This window comes from Thunnus thynnus, chromosome 14 (genome assembly GCF_963924715.1).
Source record: "Thunnus thynnus chromosome 14, fThuThy2.1, whole genome shotgun sequence".
Lineage (NCBI taxonomy): Eukaryota > Metazoa > Chordata > Actinopteri > Scombriformes > Scombridae > Thunnus > Thunnus thynnus.
This window is the reverse complement of record NC_089530.1, coordinates 28,218,749-28,241,578: the sequence shown is the minus strand read 5'-3', so window position 1 is coordinate 28,241,578 and position 22,830 is coordinate 28,218,749. Positions and strand designations below refer to the sequence as shown.

The 22,830-nt window shown below is 42.0% G+C and overlaps 1 protein-coding gene across 1 annotated transcript in view; it reads right to left on the bottom strand.

The window, feature by feature from the left end:
- slc30a6 (solute carrier family 30 member 6) overlaps positions 1-22,586 on the bottom strand; it is a 65,768-nt gene extending 43,182 nt beyond the window's left edge. Inside the window, exons 1-4 of the mRNA XM_067610815.1 lie at positions 22,366-22,586; positions 20,886-20,932; positions 18,421-18,507; positions 9,482-9,566 (exon numbers count right to left, since the gene is read on the bottom strand). Of these exons, the coding sequence (XP_067466916.1) occupies positions 9,482-9,566; positions 18,421-18,507; positions 20,886-20,932; positions 22,366-22,549 (403 nt within the window). The 5' untranslated portion in view covers positions 22,550-22,586. The remainder of the gene's footprint in view (positions 1-9,481; positions 9,567-18,420; positions 18,508-20,885; positions 20,933-22,365) is intronic.
- Positions 22,587-22,830: the final 244 nt, after the last annotated feature.

The window sequence follows — 22,830 nt, the reverse complement described above, 5'->3', positions numbered from 1 at the left end:
TAATTAAACGTTTTGAGACCTTTTTTAAGAAAAAATAATGTGAATATTTTCTGGTTTCTTTAGTCCTTTATGACAGTAAACTGAACATCTTTGTGTTGTGGACAAAATAAGACGTCATCTTGGACTTTTTCTAACATTTTGTGGAACAAATAACTAATCAATTAACCAGCAGATTGATCAATAATGGAAAAAAAAACCCATTAGATGCAGCTTTAAATAAAATAATCTTTTTGTTGTTGTATCTCCTACGCTGTGAGCCCACGATGAAACTTGAAACACACACAAACACACACTCCTTCTCTTATCACTGGCTCAGCCTTAATTTCTCTAGGAAGAAGAGGAAGAGGATGATGAGGAAGAGGATGATGAGGAAGAGGAGGTGTGTTTATTCATCTGTGGAACAGACACTTGACCTGGTTTCTCAGCGCTGCTCTGGGCCGAAAAACAGCTGGAGACACGCACACGCATGCACGCACGCACACACACGCACACACGCACACACACATGACAGGGTGGGGGGGGGTACACTCGTTCAGAGGGTTTCAAACATGTTCAGTCACATAAACAGAGAAATACAACACTGGTAAAAGAGATCATTTATCTCAGGAGACTTCCTGCTTTAATGAAGGTTAAATACATAAATAAACTACAACTAGAGCTTTTTGTGATGTAACATTGTGCCACGTTGGACATTAATTTACTGTCCTACATTGTGATATATTAGAAAATAAATCAACTTAAAGGGGACATATTCTGCTTTTTGTGGTTTTCTGTTATTTATATCCTGTTCAGATGTTAAACCAGTTCCAAAACTTTAGATGAACGTGTGTTCATCAGAAATGCTGCCTGCAAGTCAAAAGTCAGGGCTTCAACCTGCTCTCAACGCTTCGTTAGCAACGTTTTTTTTTCTATCTTTGCTGACGAGCTTGTTTGTTTGTTGCTAAGGTCGTTGCTAAGGTTTTTCCATGTGTTGTTTGCGTCGTCCACTCTCATATCTCACATCAGATCAGAAGCTAACCAATCAGAAGAGAGCGGGCTCATCGGGAGGAACGTCTGAAGGCCAAAGATTCACAGCGAGATGAAACTGTTTTAGAACATTGCGGGGAAAGCTGACTCAAGCCGGCTGACGGCGTCGCCTGAGACTCAGCTCAGTCGCCGGTGGCTGGTTTTAGAACGTGAGGCACATCACCTTTTCAACAGCCAATCAGCTCGTAGCGAAGTCAGCTGGTCAAGTCAGTTACAGACTGTCAGCTGGTTTAAACGGCAGAGTTCTGGAAGCAGGAAAGAGACGACCAATCATCAATCTGTCTGAGGAAATTTGCAAATTCTCAACCCTCTCTCCAAATTATCCGGCTACAAAAAAGCCTGAAAAGCCGGCAGTCAGAACGGAAATAAAGAGACTTGTTGCTATGGAAACGATACACCGTCCCGTCTAGTCACATCAGTGTAAACTGGCAGGTTTCAGATCGTTGCACATTGCAAGTAGTTGCAAGTTTCGACTTGTCTCGTTGAGAATCTTCAGTCTAAAGTGGTCTTAAAGAGACAGGAGCTAAAACGGCCTGTTTCAGACAGAGGCTGAACTGAGGGGCTGCATGAAGGACCAGTAGAAGATAAATAAGGAGTTTTTAACTGGAAATCATGCAAAGATATTCCAGAATAGAAATATAGACCCTGGAAATGTGCAGAATATGTGTCCATTCAAATCATGGGATAAAGAGTCCCAGTGTAAAGGATACAGGTAGACACAGTGACAGCCGGGCCGGAGTACAACCTCACCAGATTTTACCCAAAAATAAAGAATTCAAGTGAAAGTGCAAGTGATGTAAGATTTATGATGCGTTTCAGCTGCCTGTAGGGTTACGACCGGGGCAAGTTCTCTCAGGTGTGTGAGGAGGATGTGGAGATGTAAGACGGTCCAGCAGCAGGGTGGGGTGGGGCGGGGGGGTGGATGTATGGGTGGGGGTGGTGGGGGGGTCAGGTGACAGACAGAGGTGAGAGGTGTGTGTGTGTCAGATAGAGAGAGCAGTAGATGGTTTAAATGACACACAGAGGAAGGCTGCTGGTGTGTAAAAAAAAAGGAAACAGACAGACAGACGGATACAAGTATGCCTGAACTGCTGCAGTGTGTGTGTGAGTGTGTGTGTGTGTGTGTGTGTGTGTGTGTGTGTGTGTGTGTGTGTTTGTGTGTGTGTCTGGTGAGACAAAAAGCTGATGTATTTACTTTGTTAAAGGCTGAAAGCTGATCCAGTTTGTCCACTGCACAATTTGATACAGGAGGACCAGTCTGACTGCACACACACACACACACAAACACACACGCACACACACACACAAGTTTTGTAGAATCATCATCAGATTATGTTTCAGCAACAGTGCAACAACGACTCTGCTTAAACAGCACTTCCCCACACACACACACACACACACACACACAGTGACGGTTGTAGCCTGATGTGCTCGGATGAGTCAACAAGAGTAGAAGTGAACTAAAGAGTCATCACTGAGTCAATTACAAAAGATTTTAAAGGACACATATTCTGCACATTTCCAGCTCTGTATTTATATTCTGGGGCTCTGCTGGAATATCTTTACATGATTTAAAAACTCCTTATTTATCTTCTACTGGTCCTTTATGCAGCCCCTCAGTTCAGCCTCTGTCTGAAACAGGCTGTTTTAACTCCTGTCTCTTTAAGGCCCCGCCTCCTGATGAGCCCACTCTGTTCTGATTGGTCAGCTTTCAGGAAGCTTCCTCCGGCTCCGGAGGTAAACAAACTAGAGTAGCAGGATTTCACTTCTTTTTCTCCTTCTTTACTCCAAATGTCAACTTCTCAAATCCATCCGTACATGTTGGAGCCCAAATCTAGCAACACCTTAGCAACCACCTTAGCAACCAAGAGTATGGGCCTGAAATGACCACTTGAGGCTCCAACAGTGAGTCAATCCCCATAGACCTCCATGTTAAAATGCCCAACTTTACAGCAGAAATAAACATGTTTACAGCCTGGTACAAACAACGGTTTTGGTCTCTGTAGCTAATTTCCTCTTTCATGACAACTGTACGGGGGGTGAATTTTTTTATAACTCACCCGTTTAAATTTTATTAAGCCGTAAAGTTATGCATAATGAAGGACATGGCTGCTTTGAGTGACAGGTCCGCCAGCCACTAGGTGGCTTGTTTCAGCCGTTTGGCCCGCCTCTTTGCCCATTTTTGATTGGCTGGGAGTTAGGCAGAGTCATGCCAAGATGACGTACTGCCAACGGGTGACGTCACGGTAACTACGTCCATATTTTCATATAGTCTATGGTTTTTACTTTATTCCAACCCAGACCTAAAAGGAGACTGAATACTGGATTCATTAGGTGGACAGAAACACGACTCTAATGAGGGTGATCGGACGTAAAAACGTTCAGAATCGGTCAAAGGTCACGCTCCGTATCTGCAGGATTGAGGCTGAAACGTGCGTGAAGGTCAGTGATTCACAACACGGGCAGTCTGATGAATCTGAGAACATGAACATCTTTTATCACTTCACAAAACTCAGAAGAGACACGTGCAAAATACTGTCTGCACCATGTTCCCCACGCAGGCAGTGAGCTGGAAAAGATTCATACACATACACACACACACACACACACACACACACACACACACACACACACACACACGTACTGCAATCTGGTCCCATGTTCTTCACTAACTAGACTTTCACACTGTGTTGTTTCACACACAGGAAATGAGATCAGGAACAGTGTGTTTGGATAAGCAGCAGCGGTCATATGATCTCTTTCAGCAGATTCACAGGTCGACCAAGGGTTAACCGCCTCACCGCGCGTGTGTGTGAGTGTGTGTTTGTGTGTGTGTTTGTGTGTGTGTGTGTGTTTGCAAACAGGCTGACAGCCAAGAGAAGATGCGACCAGATGTGTGTGTTGTATAGTATGTGTATTTACACGTCTGTTAAGCTGTTAGTCATGAGCTAATGGGGCCAGAGAAGAGCTACGAGTGTGTGTGAGTGTGTGTGTGTGTGTGTGTGTGTGTTATCATGCATATGTTCCTGCAGCAGAGTGCCGGCATGTACAGAATGTACGCGAGGCTTCGTCTGCGTCAGTTGCTCTAGAACATGTTATTAGACTTGCAAAGGGGGGGTCAATGGGGACGTGCGTGTGCATGTGTGTGTGTGTGTGTGTGCGTTGTGTGTGTGTGTGTGTGTGTGTGTGTGTGTGTCATCAGGCGTCTATGTGGGTTACGCTTCATTTAAACGAACTAAAGGCAGAAATGCACTGGAGGCGTGGGATGTACACATTCTCCAAACACACAAACAGTTCAAACTGACCGACTTACACACACTGCAAAGTAGAGCCGGACCATCGTTTTCATATATCGTCCAATCGTGGTTACTCGTGAGCGCCTATAGCCGTCAGTGTGCGTCCATGTGTGTGCGCGTGTGTGTGTGTGTGTGTGTGTGTGTGTGTGTGTGTGTGCTTGGTGATATCACATCCAAATCATATCCATAACATGAACTAGTCTTGTGGAGCGCAGAGCAAAGTTTTGATGAACAGCCATTCAGTACAAGCCTGCTGCTGCAAAGACACAGAGTTACAAAAAAAAAAAAAAGGGACATTTTTCATCAGTTCAGGAAGTTATTTTAATTTAAACTGAATAAAAATGTGACACGACGCCTGCAAATGACACGTTTGATGTTGTAACAAGCGTGCAAGTCTACAGAAATGTAACCAAGGACTGTTAGTGTGTCTCTATGACGCGGTACAGAAATGATAATATTATAATATGTCATATCTTCTGGTATTTAATTGGTCAAACATTCACTTTACAGATTGAAGTGTTGAACTAGGACAGAATGACTAATGTTCATATGAATGCAGCACTTCCTACGTTAAATAAAATGTAAAAGATGTGCAACATCTCCTCTTATATCTGAAGATCATCTGCTGTAAAAGTGCAGATATATGTGCATAAAAATTTTACCATTAACATCACACTCGAAGAAATGTTTGAAGGTAGGGCTGCAACTAACGATTATGAACTCAATTAATCGTTTTGTCATTATGTCAGTTATTTATTCCTGTAGTGACGTCTTCAACAGTCTTGTTTTGTCTGATTAACCCAAAAACATTCAGTTTACCATCATGTACGACACAGAAAAGCTTCAGATTCTCACATCTGTGAAGCTGCAACCAGCAAATATCTATCACTATTCTGACAAAATATTCACCAATTAATATTCTGCCAATTAACTTATCAATTAATCTTTGCAGCTCTACTGTCAAATTATTTTGGCCAGTTATGAAACAACTTCAGTGAACGTCTGTAGATGTGAACCTGAAAAGAGCAGATCTGTTTGTCCATGAGGTAAGCAAACGTTGTAATGCAAGCACAACACGTGTGTGTGTGTGTGTGTGTGTGTGTGTGTGTGTGTGTGTGTGTCTCCGCCTAATGAGGTGGAAGACAAACACTGAACGCTCCACATCATCAGGGTCTTTAGCCAACAGCTAAGGACACGATGAAGAGATCTCATTGGCTCTGACACAAGAGTACAACACACACACACACACACAGCCATACTAAAGCATACTGTATAACCACACACACACACACACACACACACACAGTCAGTGTTTAGGAATGACGGCTAACAGTGAATGAGAATAATGAGACTGAACCTCAGTTTTTTTTTTTTTTATCACAGCAGAGCGGAGACGTCTGGCTGCGTGATACTCAGCTCCTTCTATCCCATAATAAACATACATCACACCGGTATCCATAGCAACAGCAAGACGTCCATTATATCCGTGTACTCTCATATTATTCTCACGTTTTTGCAACACTGTTAAGCATTTATGTTGAATCAACTCTTACCGTGTGTTCAGTGAGAACACAAAGTGAATTTTCGTCTGCGTTAGTCGTGCAACTTTATATTTATTCACCACAAACTGGCTGTAAGCTAACTAGCAACTAGAACGTTTTTGAGTTTTTTTACAAGCTTAGGTAATGCTAACATCCCCTACAGCCGTCATCGACAGATTACACGCTACTGTCCGCTCAGCGGTCTCGCAGTGTTGGCGCCGAAGCTCCCATCGGTAGCACAGGCCGGGCTACATGCTAAGCTAACCAGCGCTCCCTTTAAAGTGCCTTATTATTATGTGTGTGTGGTTTTTTTTTTAAACCTGCTTATTAAAAGCAACCAAAAGACTGTTAGTTACAAGGTTATTAAAGGTGGCGATCGGTTTATGTTTTGTCTCTACGATTGAGGGGGAAACAGTCGTTTTCACTGTGCAGTTTACAGGATGTCGTGACTGCAGACAGCTGATGTAGCCGGCTTTCATCTAGATTACTGTCTGACTGAGCATGTGTGTGCATGTTGTCATGACATTTCAGTCTTAGTATGTTGTGTTGAATGTTGTCTGTCTGTCCTTCACAGAGGACATAGTGGAAGTGAGAAAAACCTCCGAACTGCACTGAGAGGACAGAACTGGTGGAACTGGTTGTGTGTGTGTGTGTAAATCAGAAGGAAAATGACTGACAGTATTGAGACCCGGCCGCTGTCTGTCTGTCTGCTGCTGTTGTTCTGACTGGGGGGACGAGTATCGACGGCGGTGTCGCCTTCCCCCCCTCCTCCCTGTTTGTTCGATACCTCTGTCCTCCGCTTCCTGTCTGCACGACACCCGACGCCACCACTCTCTCTCTCTGTGTGTGTGTGTGTGTGTGTGTGTGTGTGTGTGTGTGTGTTCTTGCAGGCGGAGCGGGTGAGCAGGGATAAGGTTGCATGTTGTTCTTTTCATGGCAGCAGTTTTTCCTGAGTGATGGAATCCCTGAGAGGATTTAATGTTGGTGGCAGGCACGAGCCTCGCTGACCATAAACACTCTGAGCCCGCTGTCTCACTGCACATCTGTCTGCAGGACTCGATCAGTAAGAGACAGACAGACAGAAATATGTTGATGACAAAATTACCAACAAAGAAAGCTTCAGACAGCTGCTTTACTCACTTCAAATGACTCGCTTGTTCGTTTGAATTCCTTCAAACTTGACTTTTTACAGAGAAATTACACACAGAAAGACTCTAAACTGACCTCTGTTGGATGCTTGACCTTTGACCTTAACCTCAGCATGTAACACGCCGTGATTCTGATGATGTCTACAAGCTCATTTTAAAAGCTATTTCATTGCACTGTTACATCCTCTTTACCTTTAAATTTGGCCTTCGCATACCTGTGAGAACCGCTCCCTGTATGAGAGTTTAAATCTGGCCCCGCGTGTGTGTGTGTGTGTGTGTGTGTGTGTTTCTTTTAGGCGTCCTAAATATAAGCTTGTCACATCGTCCAGAGCGAAGCCAGTGGACAGCTCAGCTGAGGCAGAGAAATGGTTTTAAGTGCTGCTGTTCTGCTCACACAGTCCACTAGGTAACACACACACACACACACACACACACACACACACACACACACACACACACAGGTATTTATGGACGCTAGTGACAGACAATAATTCATGCAGATATTCAAAATGCTTAAAACACAAAACTCTCCATACTTCATGTTTCTAGAACAGGAAGTGATTTTCTGCAACAGTATTTGGACTCAAAGCAGGAAACCTACAGTTTGTTGGTTCTGGTCTGAATCTGAGGATGAGTTGGTAAATCCACGTGAACCAAAACGCATCATTAAAAAGCTATGTGAGAGCGTTCTCTCCTCTCATTGGTCAGATGTGTCTGGGGCGGGAGAGAGGACGTAAACACAGGAAGAAGCTCCATGTACTTTGTTGTAAGTCCTGGTCGGACCTCGACTCGTTCTCCAGCTGCAAGTGACTGTTGATTTCAGTTGAAGCGCATCTGGCTACGGGAGCCCTTTAGCTCAAACTTGCAGCCTTGTAGTCGGTCAGATGCTCCAGAATTTGTTGGTGTCTAGACCGGGACCACTTCCTCTGAGGGTCTCTGCTGTTGTTCTGGTGCGATCGCTGTGATCAGATCTGCCCAAACGCATCGTACCCGGGAGGAAAAACCCACCAGACTGAACTACACAGGATTAAAAACATCCTGAAACAGACGAGTCATCATCATAACATCAGGAGAATGTGACATGTTATGACTGGAGGCAGCATCAATCAGAGCCTGATGTAGGTCTTTATCTGCTCCGACATGTTACCTGTGAAACCACATCAACGTCCTCGTCTCTGGTTTAAACTAAAGACCGCTCACAGCTGATCGTTCTGAAATCCTCCTCCAAAATGAAAACATCTGGAAACGACAGCGTCCTGATGTAGCAGACGGGAAAAACACTGACACGTAACGGTTTTATGATCTAAAGTAGGGCTGCAACAAACGTCCTCAAATGTCTGATCAACAGTCCACAAACCCAAAATATTCACTTTATTATCATAGAAGAAGAAAGAGACCACAAAATATTCACACTGGAGAAGCTGAACCTGTGAAATTTGGCTTTTTTTTTTCTTAAATAATAACTTAAAATGATTGATCCCTTATCAAAACAGTAGTAATGGCATCAATTTATCATCTGATCAGCTCTAATCTCATCTTCTTCCTTCACAATACGAGAAATATTTTTTGTTAATTAGCATTAGAGCTGCAACAATTAGTCTCCAAAACTGACAAAATAATTAATCAATCAATTGAGAGAATAATTGGCAGATCAATCGATAATTAAAATAATCCTAATTGGCATTTGGGACGTTGGTGACATCACTAAAAAGAAGTCTGAGGTGAGCAGTCAGACCAGATGTTCATCATCTCAACCACTTCATCTGTGGGTCAAACTTTTGGTCATATTGGTAATAATCCCTCAATGCTCTGGAGAACCGTGTGTGTGTGTGTGTGTGTGTGTGTGTGCGCAGCTACGGTAAGCACAGTAGGTCAAACTTGAAGCAGGAGGTTGTTCTGTAAACTGCGATGGACGTCAGGCCCTCGTCAATATGACAGATGTGTTCTCTGTGTCGTAGCACCAGAGGGTGAAAACAGACGCTGTGAAGGACTCTGTTTCTACGACGTGCCCTTTAAAATGCCATATTTTGACTGAGGTGACCCCCCCCCCCCTCCCCCCACAACACACACACACACACACACACACACAGAGTCACACACACACCAGCAGCAGCAGCAGGATCAGTCTGAACCCCTGTGGTGAGACGACACTGCTAACACACTTCCTAAAGACTTGTTCACAGTGTGTGCTTCAACCTGCAGCACACACACACACACACACTTCTCTGTGCACGTGCATGTGTGTGTGTGTAACTGTCAATCTGTGTTTACTGTGTATAGACAGATATCTCCGCCTGTTAACGTCTGTGTCCGAGTCTCAAAGTGTGTTTTCTTTCTGTCAGTCTGTGTGTGTGTGTGTGTCAGTTTGCATGTGTCTATCTGCATGTCGCTCTGTCACCGCGTGTGTTTGTTTGTTTTTTGTACGTGTGTGTGTGTGTGTGTGTGTGTGTGTGTGTGTGTGTGTGCTCACCCATGCTGTTGGTGGAGCTGCACCACATCAGCAGACAGCCGGTACACAGCAGGTTGAGAGCCCCGAACAGCAGGATCCTCCACGACTGAAAACGACAAACAAAAAAACAAAAACATTTACAGAACAATAAGACGAGGAGCAGAGTGGCTCAACCTTTGGGTCGAGGCCCAACGGAGGTCGCTCAGTTTACACACGGGGTGATGGGAGATATCAGCGTAATGTTTTCTTTTAAGACAGACAGACAGACAGACGGCTGGATGAATCTCTGCTGGCTGCTCAAAGACTTCTGGGAAATAAAAAGTGAGAGAGAGAAAGAGCCGAAGTCATGATGTCATTTCCTGTCTAGCCTCCGTTCCACCAGCTTCTGTAACTCAAATGTCATTCCTCTCTCAGCGTTTCTTTCATCTGTCTTTCTGGAAAAAATGACTTTCCATTTTTTAAAACAACTCGGCTCCGTTACAGCAGCTGCTACAACCAGGTCAAAGCTTTGTGAGAAAGATGGGAGAAAAGATGCTAAAAGAACGAAATATTAGATGTTTCTCAAAAAAGTACCACAGCTATTAAGTACCGTTAATAGTGTAATTACAAATATCAACTATTTTTATCATTGATTAATTGTTTTGAGTCAAAATTCTCTGATTCCAGCTTCTTAAATGTGAATATTTTGACAGTAAATTGAATATTTTTGGTTTTGGACACTTGCTCAACACAAAACAAGACATTTTATGGACCAAACAACTAATTGATCAATCGATAATGAAAATAATCATTAGTTGTAGCAGCTCCAGCTTGTAACGGAGGCTTTCTGTTATAAATCTCTCCTCCTCCTCCTCCTCCTCCTCCTCCTCCTCCTCCTCCTCCTCCTCCAGAGCTCCGGCTGTCGGTCGGCGTCCTGTAGCGGGACGCTCTGGCAGGTGACCAGCTTGCCGTCTAATCTCAATCCAGACCTACAAACCGAGCGGGGGGCCGTCGCTGGGCTTTTGACCACAGGATTGAGAGCGAGCTTCCCGCCCTGCCGTCGACCCGCAGCCGTCGACCCGCAGCCGTCGACCCGCAGCCGTCGACCCGCAGCAGCTGACCCGCAGCAGCTGATCCGCTCTGCCGGGGGGGGTTTGGGGGGCGAGTTCTCTGCTGACCGGCCGTGTGGTCTAACATGTTCACTACAGTCTGAATCAGTTCATCACAGAAACAGCAGCTCAGGGGAAGGTCACGTCCAGAGAGCACAGAGCTGCTCATCAGTTATACGCAGGAGTCAAGTTATTTAGATATTCACTATTTAAACACTGAAACAGAGAAATAACTCAACCACAAAGGAGGAAATAAAGCTAAAAACAACTCCAAAATTCTGAAAATTAACAATTAAAAAGGAGTTTACATGCATCAAAAAATGCATCACAAAACTCACATCATACATTGATTATTATTATTGATTATTTAGTACCTGCAGACAGCTCGTTACTCTTTAAGGTGAATGAGAATAGTTTTATATTTAATAGTTTTGTCTGACTGAGATTGAACATGTTTTCTATTTCAGGACAAACTTGGATTATACAAATATAATAATATCAGTCTTTCTACTTCTGAATGGATGATCTGCTCTATATGTTTATGGTTTGATCAAACCTGTCAAGCATGTTCTCTATTGATCGATTAGTCGTTTGAGCTATAAAATGTCAGAAAATCAGTTTACTGTCATAAAGACTAAAAAAAACAGAAAATATTCACATTTAAGAAGCTGAATCACAGAATGACTCGATTATTAATTAAACTATTAATTAATAATCACAACAGTTGCAGATTAATTTTCTGTCCATCAATTAATTAACTTATCGTTGCAGCTCTAGTTAAGTTTAATCAGGTTTATATATTTATATTTAATCATATTTATATTGTAGATGTGTAGATCGAATCATCTAAAGAACTTAAAGACTGAATGAATGATGACATCTCCTCCTTTCCCCTAATGCAAACATCCAGAACATCTCTGAACCTGGAAATACTGTTGATTAACTCCAGACGTCTCCTCCTTCACCTCCTCCTGTAACTTCATTCTCAGTGTTTGTGATGTCACACATGATGCTTGTTGGTTCACTAGTTAAACTGATATTTAAGGTGAACTCAGAGAAACTTCAGCAGATGAATGAAAACACAAACTCTGCACAGAACAAACATCCAGCTGGAGGAAGAAGAAGACATGTTGTTTTTAAGACCTCTTTACTGACTCATCACTGCCCGGTCAACATTGATCATGACCCTGCAATGACTCGCCGTTTAGTCACCAACATTAATCACCAACTATTCTGATAATCAATTAATCGTTTTGAGTCATTTTTTAAGGAAAATAAAAGTCCAAATTCTCTGATTCAGCTTGTTAAATGTGAATATTTCCTGGTTTCTTTAACCTCTCTGACAGTAAACTGAAGATCTTTGTGTCATCTTGGACTTTTTTCTTTTTTTTTATGGATTAATTGAGAAAATAATCAACAGATTAGTCAATAATGGAAAGAATCATTAGTTGCAGCCCTAATTTATTAATTTAAACTTATAATTGGTTGTTGCTGCTGTCAGGTGGAGCAGTGAAGTCCTTTACAGATCACATGTGTGCAAGTTGTGAAAGATGGAGCGCTCTGATTGGTCTCTCGTCAACATTTAACATCTTTATGATCCTCCTGTCAAAACACTAATATACTGGTTTTGTGCGGCGTTTCGCCAAAACCAACCATCCTCCAAAGAGCCACGACAGGTCACACGTTGAGAAAACGTTCAGATAGGTTGTTTAAACGTTTAGACAAAGCACCGATACCATTGATTTACTAACAAACAAACAAACAAACAAACAAACAATCCCGTCTCTTCTCCGTCTGCTGGGATGTAAATTCAGCAGAATTTTCAATGAAGGAAAAAAAAAATAAAACCTTGAATCTAAACTCGCCCAGTGAGCAGAGAGAGAGAGAGAGAGTGTGTGTGTGTTTGTGTCACAGCGAAGAGAAACAAGAAATGGAACAAGGGAACGAGTGTGTGAGTGTGTGTGTGTGTGTGTGTGTGTGTGTGTGTGTCTGTGTGTGTGTGTGTGTGTGTGTGTGTGCGTGTGTGTGTGTGTGTGTCCTGGCCTGTCACTTCGTGTTGGACTCATATGCCGTGGTAGGGAGCGCCGAGTGCTGTGAAATCTACAATTACTGTGGTGTGCTGTGTTATGACAGCACTGGGGCGTCTGGTGACAGCACTAGCAAGCGACAGGCATGGGAGACCCACAGTGTGTGTGTGTTTGTGCATGCATGTGTGTGTGTGTGTGTGCATGCATGTGTGTGTGTGTGTGTGCATGCATGTGTGTGTGTGTGTGTGTGTGTGTGTGTGCATGTGTCTGTGTGTGCAAACAGAGAGACAGCACTCCAAAACATTCCCAACCCCCCCTTCACATACACACACAGAGAGCGCCGGGAGCAGAGTTGTTAAATCCTGACGCTCTGCTGCCCCCGTCTGTCCGTCAGCGGCGTGGCCCCGGCCGTCTGGCGGCATGACGGCGTGTCGAGGTTACATGTGACATTGGAGTGACAGGGCTGCAGCAGCAGCTCAGTCACCAGGTACTGTATTAAAATATGGAGCCCCTGCTGACGCCAGGCCTGATTTCATCATCATCAAGCGCCGTGCCAAGCCGCCGCCGCCGCTGCCACTGCCGCATCATCGGGCAAATGTGTGTCATCATGGTGAGCAGAAGGCGTGACTCATTAGGTCCGGAGACGTGAGGCAGAGCAGGAAGAAGACTTTGAGGTTGGGAGGAATTTTTTACCAGACAGAAAAAAAACCGTCCTCTCCTGCTCTTCCTCTCGTCAGATCATAGCCGTGGAGGCTCTGTGTCTCCGGGGCGACCGTGTTCTCTCAGAATAAACCTATTTACATAATGGATCAGCGGCAGCGGCGGCGGCGGCGGAGGAGACGGAGGCCTGTTAACGCGGGCAGAGGAGGAGTTTTCCGACTCAGTTGTTGCAGCAGCAGCAGAAACGAGATAACGCCTCGGTCGTCTCGCTGTCTCGTCCTCCGGTCACGTCTTCCCTCCGCTGACGGCCTGATGCTCCACTTTCATCAGGACGTTCAGTTACTGCAGCTGATGAGCTCAACCACCAACCTACAACACTACATATGTATGTAATGTGCAAGAGAAATGTTCATCTGAAAATACACGTTTCTGTCAATTCATCAGATTAACTTAGGGATGAGCAGAGAGCTCAGTATCTGTATTTGTATCTGTATCTGTATTTGTTGAGGCAGCAAAATTATTTGTATTTGTATTCGAATAAAAGTGGAAAGAGGCTTAAAAATCCTGTTTTTAGTTTTTATTACGCTTTTAATTTTAGAAATTGTTCATGAAGCGTGTGTCAGTAGCTCAGCTTTATCTCTGGGGAACACCCCCAGCTCCGGGACTGATGTCCAAATAAGGAAATGTGCGTCATGTAGCAGGTGGATGTGACTCCCCTCGTTAAGACCTGCTGACAGACGTACCAGCGGAGCAGAGGAGAGACACTGAGATAGTTATGAGTGTTTTTTTCCCCCGAAAACAAATAATTTTTAAAATATTTGTATGAAACAAATATTTGTAAAAACACAACTATTTGTGCTTTGCTGAATAACGTATTTGTATTCGGGCACACAACTACTGCAGATCAGTACAAACAGGAAGCAACTACTGCTGTCAATCTTCCTCTATAATCCGATTTAAATTGTATTTTTAATGCTCAAATTTAGCCTATTATTAATATTTATTATGTACCTGACCTGTTATAGACAGATTCTAAAGAAATGAACTGTCCTGGTTTTAACCTCACTTACAGTATCACTACAGTCATTTTATTTACTATTAATTAGAGCTTCAACAACTAAACAATTATCTGCCAACTATTAAATTAATCCCCGACTAGTTTGATAATCGATTAATCGTTTTGAGTCATTCTCTGATTCCAGCTTCTTAAATGTGAATATTTTCTTTCTTTCTTTAGTCTCTCTGACAGTAAACTGAATATCTTTGGGTTTGGGACTGATATAAGACATTTCAGAACGTCTTCTTGGGTTTTGGGAAACAGTGATCAACATTTTATGAACCAAACAACATCGATTAATCGAGAGGATAATCCACAGATTACTCGATAATGAATAAAATAGTTTTTAAGTCTCTTTTTAACATCATTTTGAATGTTTTTCATGTTTTGTGAGGCACATTATACTGCATCTTTTTGTATGAAATGTGCAACATATATAAAGTATTATTATATGATAAATACCTGATATTACAAGGTTATCTTCCATTAAAGCATGATGATAACGTTTCATTAGTTTGCTTTGAGTGTATTAAATGAACACATTTAAGAGGAAAACGGAGGACAGAGAGAGGACAGCGAAGACTCCTTCAACACAGAGAGAAACACTTCCTGCATGAAAACGTTCCAGATTTACAGACGACAGACATCAGCAGAAAGTATCCGGTATCAGCCACTCCGCTGTAAAATAAAACTCCTCCTGTATCGGTCAAAAACTGTACCTGGAATCAGATGTTGACAACACTCACAGTTTGATTTCGAAACACAAAAAGGTAACAGGAGACACGAGACGACATGAGACGACACGAGGATGAGACGAGGGCCGACGACGAGGCGCTGAGGAAGCACATCTCGACTTTCGCCGGTTTTGAACTGTGTTTGGTCTCTAAGCCGTGTACGACACCGTGTAATCCAATCCCAGCCTCTATGAGAAGGCGAGACCCCCCGCCAGCGTGTGGTCAAAGTGGATTATAGCACAATAACACTGACACACACACACACACACACAATAATGTCTGAGAGGCCTTCACCTTCATCATCATGTCTCTCCTGTTTTCACTGGATGCAGTTTTTTACTCAGACTCCACATCTGTCCCTGTTTTTTTTAAACCATGTCGTCTAATTTTAGGAGGAATAAAAATCATTCCAAGCATTTGAACTAAACCTGGAAATTAGGACGAACTCTGTTGTCTCTGTTTTCATAACAGCAGGTTTAGTGTTGCCGAGGTGGAATATTTAATTCATGTTTATCAGGCAGCCTGCAGTGACTACAGTTCAGGTTCTCTGCTCCTTCTTGGCATTTTATTCATTATGAAATATTAATCGCTGCTGGAAGAAGTGTGAGAGAAAACCCGACCGACCGACCGACCACCGAACGCAGCGCAAACATTCCCACAGAGCTTCAGCTGATTCTGAGGAGGAGGAGTTTATTAGGAGGGAATAAGTGGCTTTACAGTGCAGAATGAATCAGACCAGAACTTTAATAACTTCATTTAACCAGGCGAAATATCTTTTAACACACATCGTGTCCACACTAAGGTGGCTAACTTGGTAAACGCATCTTTCTCTCTACATTTCAGCCCTCCGTCCAGACTAAAACAGCGTTCTTCTCCCCTGAAAACGGAGCTTTGGTGGCAGCAGACGGTGGCAGTAGAAGAAGAAACACAACAAGAACAACGTCGGACGGTTTCATGCGAGTTAAACGCAGCTGATCTGCCTCCTTTCTCTGCTCTGACTGTTGGAATCTGCTGCTAAACGTCAGGAAGCCGCTGCAGAGACGGAAACAGTTTATTGTTTCTTCTTCTTCGCTGGTTTTTTGTGACTGACTTGCTCGGCAGAATTACTCATTCTGGTGTTTTACTGCGGACTGTGACTTTAACCGACTGTAATCATCAGGAATTACCTGCAGACTGTGTAATATCTGGGGATTCACCACCACAGGAAAATAAAATGATTAACTTACAGATTTGAGCTTTTATCCTTCGTTTAAAGAGTCTGTTGAGCAGCTGAACAATCTTTCTTCTTCCTTTTTTTTTTTTACCCAGAATGCTATAAAATAATCAATCTTTACTGCACAATCACAAAGCACTGAAGCAGAGGAGGAAGAAAACTGTGAGGATGAACTAATCTTTGCAGAAACAACAAACATCACTGGAAGTTTGTTTGGAAGCAAGAAAGAAAAATGGAGGCTTTATCTCGCAATTATGAATTATTAACTTATTCACCAGGAAAAAGTCCTGTAATCTTATATCATGAGAAAGTTTTAGTTGTTAATGCATGATGGGGCTCCATGCTTCCAGACACTGGGAGATTAATAATGTGGATGCTATTATTATTAGCATTATAAGCTAATGCAGCGCAGGATGCCTCATGGATACAAAGCACGTGAAATGCATCCAAGCTGACTCTGTGGTGATATGATCAATACGTTTGTAGCAGCGATATTTCAGGTTATTAGACAGACGGTTCATCCAATCACCTGTCAAGTATTTTTTGTGTGTGTCTGCTCTTTTCCAAACTGTTTCCAGAGATGTCAGACCATCTGGTGCATCAGGTTACCCGGTTACAGTAAAACAAGCGCACCTGCAGAGCAGCCGCCCCGCACTAAAATGATTTAACGGCCCGCATGAGTCTCATGTTTTAGCTGCATGACTGGCGTTTTAATGCTGTTGTTCATCATCTGTGATGTGAAAGCTTCAGATTTCCACACAGTGCGTCTCGGTTTCAGTTCGGCTATAAAATCCAAAAAGCACCAGGGAGCGTCTCTCCTGATTGGCTGCTGACAGCGAAGTCAGCCGCGGAGTCGATCACACCGGAGTCGAAGCAGGAAACACAGACGCTCCGTTTCCATCACAGTTATGTGTTCAGATCATTTAGAGACAAGAATCTGTTAAAGTTTGCATCCTGTCATGATGTCGAGCTGCGTTACTTTATGTATAATAATAAAAAAAAGGCAGCGATTCGACCGTAAAAGTCTGAGTCGACTCGCGTTTATCGACTGATGCATCGACTCAGCGACTTTTAGGAAACATTGCTGAGTCACAGAATACTTCGTAACACCTGATGAGTGCCCGCAGAACTCCGACGACACCTCCACAGATTTTCAACCAATAGAGATGCTGCTTGTAAGTTTTATGTTTGAGTGTCATGTTGAAGTTGAGGTCAAAGGGTCGTACCAGTTATTTATTTATGTATTTATTTGTTTGTTTATGTGTTGTAGTGTTAATTGTTGGGAGATGATTAATGTTCTCTCTCTGCTCCACATTGAACCTTGTATTTTATGCTGGTCGACTTTTCCAACAAACACTTTGTTTTGAAATGTTTGTGATGAAATAAAACCTCAAATTCAACAGTTCTACTAAAAATCTACTAAATATTTCTTTCAGCCTGCTTGAGGTCATTTTAGGTTGTTTTAATGTATTGTTTGTGTGCTTATTTTTTGCTCAAAAACAATCTTTGTTATCACATTACAAGCAAAAAAAACCATTCTGGATCAGAGCTGAAAACTGTGCGTGGGCCTGCTGATGAGCTCTCAGAGTTATGAGTGTTTGATGGGAACCACAGTAAAGGACCTTTAGTCTCGTGATACCAGACAGTCTTTCAGGATTTCTAAACGCACGGTAGTTGCTTAAACGGCGGCGATAACCTCCAAACCTGCACCCCTTACATTTTGTCCAGGAGACGCCTGACTGGAAACGAAGCTCCTCCGTCTCTACGAGCGACGCGTTTGGACCTGTGAGTCTAAAGGAGCATTTTATTAAACAGGGTGACGACCACAGGTCAACGTGTCCGACAGAGTGAAGCGGCGCTCGGCGTTTCGCTCTGAGGGCTTCATCCCCGCTGCTTTCACTAGAACATGGTGACCTACTAGGAAAACAGGATTACTGGAGGTGTTTGAGTTTGACTCTGTTTATGAGACACAGAATCTAACCAGCTTACGGTTTAATGGGATTATAAAGTGAGGATTCTCCGACGCTAACGACTGAGTGAAATCCAACAGGAGGTTCGGATGATGAAAACCTGGCAGATTTGGTTGCTTGATAATAAAAATAAAAAATTTAAAAAAAATAGCAGAGACGACACGAGTCGTTCTAACATCTAACATCAGGATAGTTTTTAACCCAAACTCACCCGTCGATCTGAAGAAACCAGTCTGAACTCTTGCTGGAGTTTCCCAAAGATGGATCTGTGTGTCTTCCTGAACGGATGGATGGTGCCCTGCAAATCAACATATATGAATTATAATTATATAGATAATTTAATCACATTTAACAGAGAGAGTGTGTGCAGCAAAAATAAAATGGAGGCTAAAAATAATCTTGTATAGTTGCAAAGAGTGACGTTTAGATGAATGAAAATATAATCTGATGCATGAAGTGCAGTGTGGTGGTCAAGCAGAGTGGAAGGCAAAGCTTGACCTACAACGCCACCGTGTGGTGTGTTAGTGTACAACACCGACAGGAACACAGTCAGTCTTATCCAGTACAGTATTTTAACCTGTATAAATGTCTCATAAAGCAAGAAAGTCATTAAACAAACTCAAATATTTGCTGCATTTAAAGGCTGTTAATAATAATTACATATATATAATTGCCTACGTCGCTATAATTGCTTACAGTTTATGATGATGTCTTCAAATGTCTTGTTTTGTCTCATCTATCTGTTTACTATCACGTATGACATGAAAAAAGCTTCAAATCATCACATTTGAGAAGCTGCAACCAGCAAATATTTGAAATTTTTCCTTTAAAAAGTGACTAAAACAATTATTGGATGATCAAAATAGTTGCCAATTAATTTTCTGTTGATCAACTAATCACTTAATGGACTAACTGTTGCAGCTCTAAACTCTCTAAACTGGCCTGTAGCCATTATAAACCCAAACCAGTTTAAAGAGGACACATTCTGCTCATTTCCAGCCTCTATATTTATATTCTGGGGCTCTACTGGAATATCTTTGCATGATTTCCAGTTAAAAACTTCTTATTTATCTTCTACTGGTCCTTTATGCAGCCCCTCAGTTCAGCCTCTCTCATCAGTGTCGAGGTTAAAGGTCAATTATAGCACACGTCTCTCGTCGTCCGGCTGCGATTCAAACTTGAGGCGTAAATTTCAAAATTTCAACTAATTTAAAATAACTGAGGAGATAGACAGGAGGCCCCGACATCACCATAATCCATCCCAAAGCTCATTTTCTTTGTTTTCTGGACATGTTTCACACAGATATCCACCATCATAACAGTATATAACTAAAAGAAAACCACAAAATACACCTTTAAGCTGCTGCTTGACTTTGTTCTTCTGTAATAAAGTCGTGTCTTTTAGCGCTGACGATTCAAACACTCTGAATGATGTGTTAAGGCTGATTTTAACATGACAACAGATGTGAAAGACGGCGAAGACTCAGCACTGCTCTGTGAAGCTTTCAGCACAGAAGCAGATGTTATTTCATATTTCGCAGGAATCAGCTCCGACTGGTCATGATTTGATTTATCTCAGTGTGATCCTGCAGTTTAACTGGTTCAGTCTGAAGCTGTAAGTTGATAAATGTGCAAATGTTTCCAGATTTAAAAGCCTCCATTTGTGCCGTTCTAATAAACTCAATAAGCTTCAGTAAGACGGAGAATACGAGAGAATTAGTCTCAATCGCTGTTAACCAAAAAAACAACTAACGAATCACTTCTCCTCTTTGCTGAGCTTGATGGTGATTTTTTTTTCTTTGATATAGTTTAATTGGTTGTCATGTACAGTTTAGAGTTTGTGCACCTTCAGTGAGTCCCTGCTGAGAGAGGAGAGCAGCTGTTCTGTAACAGTTTTACATCTTCAGATCAAACTGTGAAGATGAGAAACAACTAAACCAGCAACACTGACGCTGCACAAAGAATAACTTACATATAATCAAATGTATGTCAGTGAAGAATGTTTGCTTTATTTATTTTCCTAAATGTTGGAATTTTATGTGCAAAACAAATGTTAAAGTATTCATATGTGAAATACGCTAAAACCAGAGTAGTAAACAGACATTTTAATGGTGATTATTGTAGCATCTTTGCAGATTAAAGGTTATAGGAGTTCATGTTGTTGTAGCACGTTGCATGCAAAGCATCAGTTGGTGCCATGATGATTTAATCAAATGTTTGCATTTAAGAAAACTAGTCTTTCCACGATTCAAATCTCAACTGTCAACTGAATACAAGAAAAATACAAGAAAAGGGGCCAAAATAACGCTTTTTGTAGTTTTTTTGTTATTTATATCCTGTTCTGATGCCTGCAAGTCAAAATTCAGGGCTTCAACCTGCTTTCGATTGACATTTTGAGTAAAGAACAAGAAAAAGTTGTGAAATCCTGCGTCTATAGTTTGTTTCATGGTTTGTTGACGGAGACAGTTTAACTGGAAATCATGCAAAGATATCCCAGTAGAGTCTCAGGATATAAAAATACATCTGGAAATGTGCAGGAAATGTTTTGGGATGAGTTAGTGCGTGCGAGTCGTGAGGAGATAAAAGATCTTGAGATAAAAAGATCAACACTGAAACCTAAAAATCTAATCGATAAAGCTGCCATCAAAACCAGTAAAACAGCCAGAAGACACTCACCAAGACGTAGGTGTCGTGCTCGTGCTTCTTCCTGTGCATGGGGACGTCTGCGGAGGAACACAGACATCAGATATAGACGTCAACACGTGATGAAAACAGAGTACAAGCATGAAATGATACTGAATATATAGGAAGTTATACTGACAGGTGTTCTGGTGCAAATAATGAAAGTGTTTCCAGTAGAGCTGCAACAAGTAGTCGATTAATAGATTAGTCTATCAATAGACTATTTTAATAATCCAACAATCATTTTAGTCATTTTTTAAGCAAAAATGACAACTTTTTGCTGCTTGTTGGTTCTCAAGTGTGAAGATTTGAAGCTTTCTTTTGTCATAAATGACAGTAAAGTGAATATCTTTGGATTCAGGATGACATTTGAAGGCGTCACCATGAAATTATAACAAGACGACTTTTCTGACACTTTATAACATGTCTCCCAGTGCAGCGCTGTGGTTCATTGATGTGTTTTAATATAATATTTGCATCACTGTGATGGAGTTTCTTGATTTGTCAGGTAATTCATTTACTGACATTCCTGTTGGTTTATTTCCTCTATTAACAGTTTCTCTTCTTTATATCACAATATAAAAGCACATATACATACTGTGATATTTGGCTTTATCCACATCACAGACAACATATCAAAACATAGCTAGTAAGATTTCTGGGAACTTTCACATCAACTCCAAATTATCCATCATATGAACATTACAGTTTACACCACACTTGAGCTTTAAAGGACAGTCTTAAAACAACAATCAGGAGCCCAAATGAACTGTAATCATTCCTCCTGTTCATACTGACCATTAGAAGATTCCTTCATAATACACTTACAATGGAAGTGATGGAGGACAAAATGTATTTAAAAGTTTATCTGAAGCTAATATGAAGCTTCAGCGTCCAAATGAGTCAAATCAAGTAGATATCTTTCAACGTTACAGTCTTTTTAGTGGCAAAGTTCCTCTTTTTGTTACTATACTTCCACCTGCAGCTCAACAGGGAAACACTGTCCGAGGAAACACAAAGAGGGAATTTGATGCTAAAAAGACTGTAAATGTGTCAGATATCCACTTGATATGACTAACTCAGACTGATGAAGCTGAATATAAGCTTCACACAGACTTTTAAATGACTGTGTGGACACACTGTGGATTTTGGCCTCCATCACTTCCATTGAAAGCACATTTGAAGGATCTTTTAATATCCAGTATGAACAGGAGGAATGATTACAGCGAGGAAAACCTCTTTCACTGCTCATATGGACACCTGACTGTTATTTTAAGACAGAAGTTAGACGTTAGACAGCATCACATATGAATTAGCTGTAAACACAAACATCATCTTTTAACAGCCGTTAAATACACTGCTGGTGTTTTTACTGTCATTATAATCCACTAACAAGGGAATACATACAAAAGTTGAGCTCGGAGAAACAGTTTGAATACGTGTTGTTAGCCGTTAGCCTGTTAGCATAACAAACCTGGATCGTTTATATTAATGACGTCCACAGACACCATGTCAGGTTTATCCAGCGGCCCCACTTTCCTCTCCGTCACCCCGGACGGCACCACGTCCGGCTTCTGGCCGAACTTTCTGGGATAAAAGTCCCCGACATTGTGGTAAGACAGACCCGCAGACGTGGACATCATTCCGTCCATCGCCATTTTGGACTTCCTGTACCCATCATCCCTTTTTTTCCCATATGTCTGCGCGGCGCATGCGTCAACCCACAGATCAGTACATCATCATCGAGAGAAAACACAGTGTAGTGAGACTGTCCAGATGATATACAGATCGAGCTTTTTCCCCCCATTGACAGCCAAAGTCCGCGGTATGGAAGACCATTACTGCCAAAAAACAAAAAAGTTTAGAACTTATGAAAATTAAAACTACTGAGGATAGAATTATGAGATATTAAATGAAAACATTACAAGACAGTAAGTCA